Source organism: Copadichromis virginalis, linkage group LG15 (assembly GCF_057382275.1).
Source record: "Copadichromis virginalis isolate Kocher_CV1m ecotype Utaka linkage group LG15, C_Virginalis_male_GT1.1, whole genome shotgun sequence".
NCBI lineage: Eukaryota > Metazoa > Chordata > Actinopteri > Cichliformes > Cichlidae > Copadichromis > Copadichromis virginalis.
Window position 1 is genome coordinate 3,503,095 of NC_140632.1, and position 13,290 is coordinate 3,516,384.

The 13,290-nt window shown below is 39.9% G+C and overlaps 1 protein-coding gene across 5 annotated transcripts; it reads right to left on the reverse strand.

Moving 5' to 3' along the window:
- Positions 1-876: 876 nt before the first annotated feature.
- hmgn3 (high mobility group nucleosomal binding domain 3) lies at positions 877-10,159 on the reverse strand. Of its 5 annotated transcripts, none has more exons than XM_085431378.1 (7): positions 10,004-10,159; positions 8,404-8,451; positions 8,127-8,156; positions 6,176-6,226; positions 5,410-5,505; positions 5,112-5,211; positions 877-1,734 (listed from the first exon to the last, which is right to left on the reverse strand). In XM_085431378.1, the coding sequence occupies exons 1-7, from the start codon at positions 10,016-10,018 to the stop codon at positions 1,727-1,729; spliced, it is 348 nt and encodes a 115-aa protein (XP_085287504.1). In that variant the 5' UTR covers positions 10,019-10,159; the 3' UTR covers positions 877-1,726. The 5 variants fall into 5 exon arrangements, with proteins under 5 accessions (XP_085287504.1, XP_085287505.1, XP_085287503.1 ...); XM_085431379.1 differs by having other exon boundaries at positions 5,112-5,185; positions 5,410-5,508; XM_085431377.1 differs by having other exon boundaries at positions 5,410-5,508.
- Between the last annotated feature and the right edge of the window lie 3,131 nt (positions 10,160-13,290).

The following is a 13,290-nucleotide window of genomic DNA, read 5'->3' on the forward strand; positions in this document are numbered from 1 at the left end:
AATGTGACCAAAAAAGGACACTAGAAGGACATATTTGCACAGAGTTGGAACTTTCTGATACATTGCACCCATTCATTCTTTGTGGGCAAGTGCGCTGATCAAACTCCTTTCTGTGTCTTAAGTAATTTTATGTATATTTTTAACCCTGGAAAACCCGTGGGGTCAAATATGACCCCATGGTTTCCCTAGTAAACCAATGGGGTCGGATCTGACCCCATGGGTTCTCCAGGGTTAAATGAACCTTTTGAAAAACCTGGAGGTCCCACTGCAGCACACTAAAGTACCTATAGGGGTAACACTGGGTTAAAAGGTGTTTCCCACTTAAACACATTATAGCAATATTTGTGTTTTACAGCATCCAACAGCTGAATGGTGATAAAAAGGCATCATGTTGTTGACCGAGGCTCATCTCAGTACAGTTTTGTCTCAGTATGTGGCAGTACCTGCACAGCCATCATTTCACCTCTACATGCTAGAGGGAGGAACAGGCTATAGGCCCACAAGTGTGAGTGACAGGTTGTCCTGCAATGGAGAGACCCAACACTTTCACTGGTCCCACCACTCTGGCAAATGCTGACCTTTCACTTCCTGACGCAGCAGTTGTATTTAACACAGCCACGTGCCCCTGGCGACCTCACACACATGCACACAAAAGTGTACACAGACACAGAGTGGCAGCTTTGTGTTGGTTAAAAAGTACTTGTAAAACCTGAACACAGAGAGGGAAAGCAGCCTGTGTGCAGGCATACAGTTAAAATACAGCCTACTAGTGTCTGGGGAAGAACAAAACATGGCATTGCTGTCCAAATGCAGAACCTATTTCACAACGTTTTTATTTACCAACGAGTGAAGAGACACTAAAAAAAGAGTCCCACGAGACATCAACTTTTTCTTTTATTTCAAAATATTCTCCCAACAGGATGAAACTCAGAGAAGCCCAGAGGGTCCAAAGCCAATAGAGCCGTCTAGAACAGAAGCACCACTCATTATTGCTATGTCACTCTGCTGCAGGACAAGGTGTTCAGGGGAGAGAGAAAAAGAAAGAAAGAAAGGAAAGGAAAGGGGGAGGAAACAAAGTCAAGCACAGAGACTCACAAACACATTCACTCCAGTATACACATACAAAAGGAGCTATGTGAAACACAGTGGTGGTGACTAAAAAGTAAGATTTTTAAAAAGCTGCAGATGTTCTCCATGGTGACTGTGGAACTGGTTTCTTGTGGCTCTGCAACCAAACTGTTGATATGCTCACCTTAGCCGTAAGGGGGTTACATCATGGTGTGACCATCATCCGATTGCAGGCAAAGTGCCAGTAAGTGATGTATTATAGAGAAGCATAACTACGAATGAAGGTAGAGCCGGTTTATAGATTTAAAAAAAGTCTTGTTTACAGCTCCTCTTGGGCAAAACAAAGAACATCTGCAGCTGTCTGATAAAACCACTTCATTCTGCCTTTCTGCTTCTAAGAGGCATACAGTATAGCAATACAGAATGCTGGGGGGAGGAGGAGAATGGAGCAAAAACAGGAGGTGGGGGAAGGAGTGTGAAGATACGGGAGGTGGGGCTGCTGGTTGTCCATCTCTACTATCACAAGTCTAAAAAAAATTCAGCATGGTACAAAATCGTCAGTAAAAAAAGATGCTTTGCTGCCATGGAGTCAGAGGGGGCGAGTCGATGGACGCGCCCGTGCCTTTACGCCTTCTCCTCGGTCGCCTCTTCTGCTGCTTCAGTTACCTGGAGGTGAAAAACACACATGCAGGTGTAGCCATTATTTACCCCAGGAGACGTAAGAGGGCCAATGAGGTACACGGAGGGGAAAACCCAACCAGTAAGTTGTGGTAACCAACCCTTCAAACAGTGTAGATCCAAACTTATTTTGCATAAAGATCACTTAATGTTTTGGTTTATTGTCTGTAGAGTAAAAGGCTTTCCAAATGAGTTATCTGGATGGTTTTGCTAACAACTACAGGGAGTTATAGGGATGCTTGTCTGTGTAGAAATTCTAGGCTTATAAATATTTTAAAAGTTGAGCTAATGTGTTTTTTCACATCTTTATTAGATAGTTTTCACTGAAGCAGGTAGGACATGCACCAAAGCGGCTCGGGTCAAAAGCAAACCTATTTCGATGGCGCTTTGGCCTGGCAGCCACCCCAACCACTGAGCTAAATTAGCACCTGATTTATTTCACTTTTGTCGTATTGTTTCCTCGTTTTCTGCTGGGGATGCCAATAACTAGTTTCTATTTTAGTCTTCTTGCATTTTGTCATACTGTCTGTAAACATTGAGTGTAACAAAGGATAAACATCAGGTCACATCTTGGGTGTGAGACTGCGCTAAGTCTGTAAAATAAAAGCTATATTAATGTCATATTTTTAAACTCTTACCTAGAAGTCTTGTTTGATTCTTTACATTCAGTCTAGCGCATGTCTTTTTTAGGTCTTTACCAGTCTATCAGCATAGACATTTATGACAACCAATAAATGAAAATTTAAAAAGTAAAGAACAGACGGCAGGAACACGGTTTGCCCAGCTATTAGCACTCTGCAACTGCCAAGTTGGCAACAAATGTTTGGAACCCCACAAACACAACAAACGGCAGAGTTGAGCAGAGTGTAAATGAGTAAATAAATAACTACAGATAAGGGGTGGGTGATATTTCCTCAAAATTTCAAGAAAATCTATAATTATGATACTTCTGACGATAGAGAAAAAACAATACTGAACTACATTTTATTGATGCTTGCAGACAGCTGCGTTTCTACATTTTCCATCCTTTGTATCCAATGAGAAGTTGGCACTGATGGCACACTTCCTAGTTTGAAGTATTTAAACAAGGTGCCTAAGTAGTTTCCTCACCGGACATTTTAAGTATAAAATAATTGCGTAACGCTTTACTTTAACAATAACTAAAAATAAATTACATAATAAAAATGTAAAATATTTTCTCTATTGCCTAGCTCCATCCAAAGTTGTCAAGATTCACCTGAACACACCAACAAGATATTTCTATGGGCATTCAGACTTTAAAGGGGTTTAAACACATCCACTTTGCAGCTTTGAACTTTTCATGACATCTCCCAACAAAGGTGCATATGAGTACACAAACTCACAAACTGCTCTATCCAGGCAGAACATCACCTTAAACCTCAATTCATTTCCCCAACAAAACACCACATTTACTCACTTACTGCCAGCAGTGGCTGATTTCTATTTATGGACCTCTCAAACCTCCAGTAAATAAAAGCAGAACTATCAGTACTGCGATTCGACCGAAGTCAACCTTCAATAAGAAATTTACAAAGTCAGGCAGGTCGGTGTTCATGAGTTTCAAGGTAACATATGACCTCATTTGCCAATGAGGAGCTTCAAGCTGTTAGCTCAACTCATCACTCGTTTTTTTCAAGCTAAAATTTTGCAGCGGCACAATTATTTTATCTTACTTACTTTTTACATTCTCTCCTGACTTAGCAATAATTTTGTTGCGATCTCCTCTGAGAGCTAAGTTCAGCACAGCCAGGTTTTCTTTGTGTTAGTTGGTTTGACCAAACCTAACACCCTCAGAGGCAACAGGTACCACAATAGTGGTTAAGAACTTTTGTTGTTAACCCAGGCACATCAGACAAGTCAGTTGACTGAGCACCAATTATAAAACAGTGCAAGGCAACACTGTACCAAACAAGACGACAGTGGTGCTGAGAAAAAGGATAATTTTGGGAATCTGTGATCATCACAAGCGCACAGAGCAGAAACATAATCATACCTGGCACTCTCGCTGTGCTGTTGTTGGTTAGAAACGTAACAACTGCGCATCACAGCTCTGATGTTTTTAAATGAATACTTTTAAACAAAGGTCAGGGTACAGTCTGTTCAGTCTGTGCCATAACCTAATGAAGAAGATATGAAAATCACTTTATATCAAAATCAAATTTACTGTATTCATCTAAAACTGTCAATAAACAACCTGCAAATGTACTGATTTGTTATAGTTTTGTATTTTGTATATTACTTTTTATTTTTATTTCATTATGATTTGTAATTTAGCTGAAGTTTCCAGAGTGCATTCTTTTTTTTTTTTGTTTCAGTTGAGTTTTTAATGCTTTGTTTTAGTTTAATTTTTGTTAATTAAGTTGGAGTGTCTTAAATTTCTATTATTATTATTTTATGTTTTGACTCACAGTCTTGTGGACATCCAGTAAACATGTTCATCAAAGCCTCGTCAGGTGAGTTGTAATAATATTTTTGCTAAAGAAACAAATACTACATTTAAGAATATTTTCTCTATATTTTTTTGTTAGTTTTCCAACTTTACAAAATTTAGTTTTCATTAGTTTTAATTTTTGAATTTTTTTGGTCAACTAAAATGTTTTTTAACGTCTACATTAGTTTTAATTAGTTATAATCATTTTGGAAATGCAGTTGATCGGTTTTCTCACCTGGGTTCTAGTTGCAGCACAAAGAAGAATTAGCAGCAGGTTAGAGCCAAGCATAAAAACATTCATACATTTTATGCATCACCAGCTGAATGCATGCAAACTCCAGTGACACCGTGACGCCCAGTTTGGGCTGCTGAAGCTGAGCTTCATGGTGGTGTTAGTAAGATATTGCTCAACAGGTTGCATACAAAATATATTCGTCAAGCAGATATTTGTACTTAGAAGTGTACCGAAAATCTGAACGTAAAGCTTATGAGTTTAGAAAAAGCAAACACGGTAATGTTGCCGAGTAAAAAGAAAGTCACTAGTGACACAGAAAACTCTGCCTAAAAGCTAAACATAGCTCGGTAACCCGTTAATCTCACCTCCCACTACACCCCTCTGGTCAATAGTGGAGTCAGCTGTTCATGAACCAGAGCACATTTCACATTGCAGCTCTGTGAGCAGCAGCTAACCTTCCTGCTAATGGAAAAAGTTGTGTCAGACCCACTTCACTGCACACAGAGAGCAAGTGGGACATCCTTACTTCTTCATTGTGTTTCCCAAACACTCTAATAAACACAGCACTGCAAAGCACAGCGAGTAAATGTTTTCCCTGTTAACGCAGACGTGACTATTAGCAGCACGTTAGTGTCCAAGCACACATACCAAAGACCAGTTAGAGACACTCAACCATACCCTTAACTCTGACTGTCTCACTCTGTCCTCTCACTGACATCATGGAGGGAGCCGTGCTTCTGATGGAAGACACACTGACAGACGGACGAGACACATAGATCTGTGTGTGTGTGTTTATGTGTGAGGGTATATCCATGTGAGCAAAAACAGACGTGTGGCGTATTTGTTGTAATTAATGTTCGTTTGTACACAAATTGACAGGATAAGGAAATAAAGATTATTATTTTTAGAACTGAATATAATTTTCCTACATTTTATTTAAAAATTACATCATGTTTTTATTTTCCCCTCCTCATACCTCATTGGCCTTGGTGTCTCCATTCTGGGCAGGACCGTCTTCCTTCTTCCCCTTAGCGCCACCTTTCTTTGCCTTTGCCCCCTTATCATCTACCACCTTCTGCACAGAACAAGTGAGATTAACATAATGTGCATATAATGATAATTATAGTAACATTTTCTAAATCAGCATTGCAAAAGCTTCACAAGGGCAGCAAAGAGTCAATACACAGTGGTTACAGTTAAAAAAATCAAACTTGACTAAAACCAGGAAAGGACTTCTCTATTTTATATTGTATCTTAAAGGAAATAAGTGGTTCAGAAAATGACCTTTCCAGAGCTTTGGGGTGTTAATGCTCTATCCCCTTCCGGCTACAGCCAGGCCCCTGGAGGACACAAAGGATCTGCCCAAGGATCTCAAGGCAAGTACTAAGATGTCAGCTCAGAGCAAGGCCGTGAAGTAACCAATATAATCTTCCAGAATATACTGGGAGTTAATAAGGCTAAAGCTAGAGTGATGTGATTCTGTAAAAACTCAGTAACAGTACAGTAATGTACACAAATCTTGAGCTACCCCCCATTTCTTTGTTTTCAAGTAAAAATAGCCTGAGTTATTGCATACATACTCATCACAGTTAAGCCTGCTTTCAGTTTGTGTTTTGTTTTTCCAATCCAGCAGCTTTGGACAGTCATATAAACTAATACTAAAAGGCAGCCAATTTCCTCAGATTTTTGCAAATTATTACAAATAATTTAGTGTGTGTTTGTGTGTGTGTAATCTGTTTCACCTTGACGACAGTTTTCTTGGGCTTGGCCTCAGGCTTGGGTGGAGCAGGTCTCTGAAAATTACAATAAATAAATAAATCCTGTCAGAACTAATTCATGGTTCAGAGTTTATGAAGACATGTTGCTCTTATCTATATTATCTAGAGTTATCTTTTCTCTTTACTCTTTGAAAGCAGTTTCAGCTACTTTGCTGTACAGAGTTATTCACTGAGATTAACCCAAAGCCTGCTGACTGAAATGTCTGCACTTGATCTTCCTGTAGCCCAAATATTGATAATGATTAAGTACTTGCACCATATTTCATAACCCATGGGCTTTCATCATATTCCCATGGGTTTTAAATATCAGATGTGGGCTGACCTAAGACCACTGTGCAATGATTTTATCAGATGGGAGCAAAGATTCTGGCCATTTTTTTAGGCTGCTGCGTGTGGACCATGTTACCCTGAAGCCACAAGCTACAGTAACGCTGCTGTGATGAAATGAAATCATGTGATTTATTCTCACAATATCTCTGTTTTGCTCAAGAAATGTCTGACACAGCACATGTGATCTAAAATAAAAAGGCTTGAATTAAGACAAACTGTGCTGAAGAGGGTCAATCCTGCTAGTAACAAATTGCCTAAAGATACAATTTCAAAAGTAAACCTACAGCTAAGAAATTGCTTGCTAGGGTGACTTAGAGTTGAAAATAAAAGGATAAGAGGCACTTTAACTGTAGCTAAACCTCAGTCTACTTGGCGTTAGCTTGAATGAGGCACGCACAGCTTGTAGTGTAGACAAACCAACCTTGTGGCTACACAGACATGGTATCGCATGCCCTTTAAAAAAAAAAAAAAAAAAAAGAACTTACACCATACATTTTTTTGGTGCAAGTAGTTAATTTGTACCTTTGGACAAGCCTAGGTAGCATAAAGACTGGCTACCAGTCTTTATGCTAAGCTAAGCCAAGCTAACTGCTAGCATATCTAGCATACAGAAATGAGAGATGAAAGTGATAAAGATTTCCCATGAAACCCTTAGCAAGAATTACATAGGCTCAAAATGTCAAACTAATGTTTAAATCAAGGGTGTCAAACTTACAGAGAAGAACCAGCCCCTCAAAAGCTATTAAATGACTGCGTAAAGTGTGAAAGAGGCAGAGAATGCATTAATAACTCAGGTTTTTTTCTCTTTTTTCTTGGTGCTGAGAAACTTTTCAAAGCCAAAAAGTATGTCTAGATGTTGACAGGTTGCTTGAATCAGAAAGAATTAAATTGTGGCCTTTAACGATCAACTGCTATCTACAAATTGTGTTGCACATGTAATTAGAGGAGACTGACTACATATGCCAAAAAGAGATTTTGTTCAAATGAAAGAATTAAAGAGAATTCAGGCTGTTCTTCGCCAGTTTGATACCCATGATTTCAATAGCACATGCAAATAGACGGGGTAAAAAGACCCAGCACCGGTGGATTTAACATGCAAAGTACGCACACACAAACACAATGACTGCACAGCAGGGCTGCTAGACCACACAAAAATAACACTATATTTCAGATAACATTGTTTTAAAATGCCATTCACAATCAATAGCTTAATACAAATTAGGCATAACGTCATCAAGGAAAATACTTATTTTCATCCACATGATTACAGAATTTATAACACCACTGGTGGCAGTCATGCAGCCCTGAACATCATCATGTTGTGCAACATACAACACTGAGAATGGGCAAAGACAACAGAGAGTAGACATGCATACCAAGCCAGGAGCCAGTCCTCTGGGAGCACATTTATGGAGCTCTTTTAATTGGCGATTGCCTTGATGAAATCCATAAAGGTCGAGAGGACTTTACTCAGAGCCTTGGTAATGTGACATGTTTTAGCCCGGCGGGATGAGGGGTTGACACTGAGAGGAAAGAGTGGACAGTGACAGAGGTGAAGACAGAGAGAGGGGAGAGTGAAACTTACCGCTGACAATCTCTCTGACCTTCTGGTGGGCTACCGGAGCAACAAATGATCAACAAGAGAGAGATAGCGAGGGAGAGACAGTGACAGAGAGAGAGAGAAAGAGATATCAGTTGTACCTTTGCCAACTGCTCTCGAGACGATCTACTTGGTGACTGTTACACGTGTCCTAATCATTAACTCCTCATGTGAGTATTCTTTCACTCATACACACTCCACACAGCACGCGGAAACACTGCCACGCACACACACACAGCACACACACTCACAAAGCGTCTACCTGTTTTGTGACTTTGGGGGCCTCCTTGCCCTCAGGAGCCTCTGGGGACTACAGGAAATAAAATGAACATATAAAAAAAGTTCAAATTTAATTTTTCTCATGCACAAGTGAATTATCTCTGTGAACCAAAACAGATTCCAGGATGTCTTAATGGAAATATCACTTACTACTCATGGTATAACACATCTGTAACAATAGCTGAAACAATTAGCATGTTTTTGATTACTTACAAAAAAATAATCCTCAGATATTATTTACATCATAATATTTGAGGATTTTATGATGGAGGAAGGTTTTTCTCATTCTGGCCGAATCACAAAAAGAATGTAATCACAATTAAATTTAATCCTTCTTAAGAAAAGGATTAAAATAATTTCCCCTAGAAATCAATGGTCTTTAAAAAAATAATAAAACCACTGTTTAATGTTTCACATAATCAAAGCACAATTTCCATCACACGTGACCAAAATTCTCCACAGATGCAAATCACATTATGTGATGATGATATATGATGATGCCACAATCTCTCTGGTTAATTCCATTTTTTTAATGGAGGCATCTTGCTTACGTGCAAAAAAAAAAGAAAAAAAAAAGAATAATGGACCATAAACATCGATTCACTCGGGGGAGGGCGCTTATTAACTAACAACACGGGCGTCATTTGTTGCTCCTAATGGACACCGTATTTCCCGGCTCCAGGTAGGCAGGGACGGCGCACGAGAGAAGTGCGCCCACTCCCACCATGAAAAAAAAACCCGAAAAAAAAATATTGGTTTAGCTCGCAGGTTGACATTCACATTATTTGCATCATTTGCATGTGGCCGACCTCCGCCCCTAGAGGCCCCCCATTCTCTGTCCTCAAAGGCGAATCTGCGAGGACAATAGCCGTTTTTTTAGGTGACAGAAAAGCCAATTTCCATGTATGCGCTGATACAATGCACAGGAGCTTGTCGTGCAGTCCTGTTCAGATAAGAGCCACGGCCTCTTTTCACACAGCGGCGATTGTCCCTGATCCTTCCCCCCCTTTATTCCTTTCTCTTCATGGGGCTAAGGGCTCGTTCATTCTGCGTGGCGCCTGCCATATTCATCACCACCCGGAGAACCAAAATTAGACAGGGAGGTGGAGGGCTTTTATTTTATTTGTTTATTAAATATTACATATATCACGCATTATTAGGAATCTACATGAGTAGATGAGAGAATCTATATGAGTGAAATGCGCCCAGAAGAATGATCACAGCGCACGTCTCCAACAGGATTTACGCGTCCATCCATCCAGCGGCTCTAACATTCACCGGTGCGCACTGTGGACAGGGAAGTGGCAGGGGGGGAAAAACGACCACAAGAACGGCCATTGGGATGAACACGAGGATTTATAATGAAAAAAGCCCCAAAATGTCGCATATAAAATATCCGTTATTAATAAGTGGGTGTTTAACGCCTACGCGTGAAAGGCTGCAGTCGAAAAGACGTTTCCTCAAACTTTGGCATCACCTCACCTGCCTCGACGTCGCCACAAAATATTATTCCCATTTTTCCTCGATTGCATGAGCTCGAAAAAACTACAGTGAAGTGTGCTGCACGCAGGGACGACACTCACCTTTCTCTTCGGCATTTTATGCGTCAATAATTCTCCACCGAGCAAAATAAAGGTCAAAGCCAAAGGGCCAAGATAGGTGAATTTGAACTACCTCGAAATACGGGATCAATATCTAAGCACCTTCGATAATATGTTGATTATATGCACTCCCCCAAAACTTACACCGTCCGCAGCCATTGGGCAGAGAAGTCAAAATCCACTCCTGTGCTGACTCCCGATTGGATCGTCTCGTCTCTATGTAAATAAGAGGGTCGCGGGCATTGGCCGAAATTTACCAGAGTCTCCCAACGATTGGCTACGCGCTCTTTGTGCGCAGATCCCTCCCGGTGAATCTGGGTAATGTAGGATGGGATAGAGAGAATGTTGTAAATAAAATACAAAGGACCAGAAAAAATGGGCACAATGGCACAATGTCAGCCACAGGCGAGATCCAGAAAAGCTGGAAGGTACTGTGTCTTGTAGGGGTTTCCCTGCTACAGAGAACTAGAGAAATCATACACAACGTTTCTGCAAAAAGGTTGTCACATTCCCTTCAGGAACGTGATGGTCTGTAAAACGATGCAATGGGGGGGGGGGGGGGGGGGGGGTATACTGTGTTAGATTTCAGCGTGTCAGACAGGGTTACGAATATTGTGCACAAGTGCTTTTTTTGCATTTGTATTTGCATCCTAGAAATAAAGTCAGAATTAAATCAAGTTGTAGATCACGAAACCAAATCTGTCATTCATGTGCACAGTACAATTTTTAACATAACATACCTTTGAATTTAATTACCTCTTGGGAAGTTTTAGGACCCCTGTAGTCAGGCAAGGATTCACTTGTAATCCCAGCTTTCCATCTGGTCAGCCTTGGTTGCCCCAAGTGAACTCAGATGACCCAAAACTGCCCTCCTGATAAGCCAAATTGCGCACTCATCATGACCCGAAGGACAAAATGAACCCAAGGTAGATATCTGTGCTTAGGTATAACAGTGTTACTGACAGTGGAGGCACCATCAAGAATACAACTGTGTTCAGAATTTCAATTTCATTTATATATTTATACATTTCTGTAGCACCAAATCACAATGACAGTTTCCTTAAAATGCTTTATATTGTAAGATAAAGACTCTACAATAATACAGATAAATCCCCATAATAAGACGACCAAGCGCCTTGGTGACAGTGGGAAGGAAAAACCCCTTTTTAACAGGAAGAATCTCCTTTGCTTGATGGATGAATGGCCTTTATAAAAACTACACATTTTGTGCAACTACATGCAGATGATTTGAACAGAGAGAAAAACATTTTAAAAATTCTGTAGAAATTATTTATTAATTGTCATTAGACTTTTTTACTAGCGGTGGCTTATAATATATTTATTTATTCTAGGAGCCATGACACTTTGTTCTTTTGCCTGCTTTCTTCTTATGGACAAAATAAACCAGAATGACAAACACCTATCGCCTGGAATGAACGTCTTTTTGATTGCATGCATCACATCCTCTTAGTACATCAGCAAGTACTGGAAAAAAATGCCATTCACATTTTCTAAGAGGCCAAGGTGCTACCTTCAAGCAGCTCAAATAAAGAAGAAAAAACATTTCGTTCAGCCATCCAGTCAAAGAAGTCAACCAAATACTCAGGATAGAAGGTGTCAATTCATTTCTTTTCGCTAACTTTCTGTTTCTACTCCAAATCTGAGCTAAATCTTGTGATGTTCTAAATTACACCGCTACAAGGAGTTTAATTTTCTATTAAAGCTTTAAAACAGGTGTTTAACTGTTTAGTGCTCCCATGAGTAGGTATAGTCAATTTTGAACTTAACTTGAACTAACAATAAACATCCAGAACTTACAAAGCAACTGTTTTCAGCATATTCTACAATATACAAATGCACATATTGCACTGTTTTGACACACAATAGCCATAAAAAAAACTGCACAGAAATCAACAAAAGGCACATTCTTGTTCAACATAACAACAGACAGAGAAACGCACAGAGAAACCAGTTTTACAATAGGCAGAGCTTTCCTGCCCTAAACAAGCCAACAAACAAAACCCCTGATTTCCACACAGGTATGAACGCACAACCGCTGTAGAAGCCAACTAACCCAGAACCAGCTTGATGGGAGCTGCAGTGTTCCCACATAGATTGACACAGTCAGCTCAATGGAAGAAAAGAAAATCACAATGGGGCGCATCTACAAGCTTATATATACAGACAGAGAGTTTTAAAAAAAATCAAGGAAAAACCTGAACCCACAAGGCCACGGGGGTGAAAGATGACACAAGTGTGAAAACTGTCTGAATCATCAGTATGCTGCACAGGCTTGTACGGGCACCATTTGAACTGTTTCCAATAATCTGCCACTGATGTGAACACAAAAGATGCAAAGCAAATACATTGCCTAAAAGGTTAAATTAATAGAATGGAACCATATCTGTGTAAGTTAACGTAAAGAGAGAGAGTTGTGTTCACAGCAGGCCAGTGAGATTTTGCAAATTTTGTGTTTGGTTGACTTCAGCCAATACAAAATAGTTTAGGTTTTAAAGTTTACCGTGTTTAATGAGTTTCACTTCTGCTTAAATATCCAGTCAGTGGGGCAAACATGGTTACTTTGTTTCTCTTTTTTATTCATTGAATCACTGATTTCTTATCGCCTTACTTCCTGGTGAATTCTTTCACCTCTGCTGGTCAAAATGAATCTATGTTCCACACCGAACTTTTGAAAATGCCCTATATACACTAAATCATGCATATCATGGATGTTTTCTCCAGGTACTCCAGCTTCCTCGCAAAGACAGCCTAGAGACCTGTCCATGTTGTATCCTCCCTTTGACACTATGACAGCTGTGATAGGCTCCAGACCCCTGTGCCCCTGAATTGGGTAAATGGAACAAAATGGATAGATAGGCTGTATTAAAAGGAAAGATTAGGCCTTTAGAGCATGCTAACATCTCTATAAGGCTGTTCAAAGAGATGAACAACTTATTAATGAATCAGGCTAAGTGCCTATAGTCTGATAAAATAATGCTCACATGTTTAACAAATATAATGTTTATTCATAGTCTGTATCTAAAAGATGGAAATTGAAAACATGGCGTCACCCGTTGGTCTGAAAGTCTTGCTTTGTAAATCTGAAGCTGAGCATTTTGATATCGCCATCCCACCTTTTTTGAAAACAGACATTGTGAGTGAGGCGTTGATCTAACTGACAAACTGAGGACAGCTCACGTTTATAAGTTAGCGACATGCAATAAAAGCCTAACAGCCCCAGTTTGTCAGCCCTTCTTGTAATGATGGAG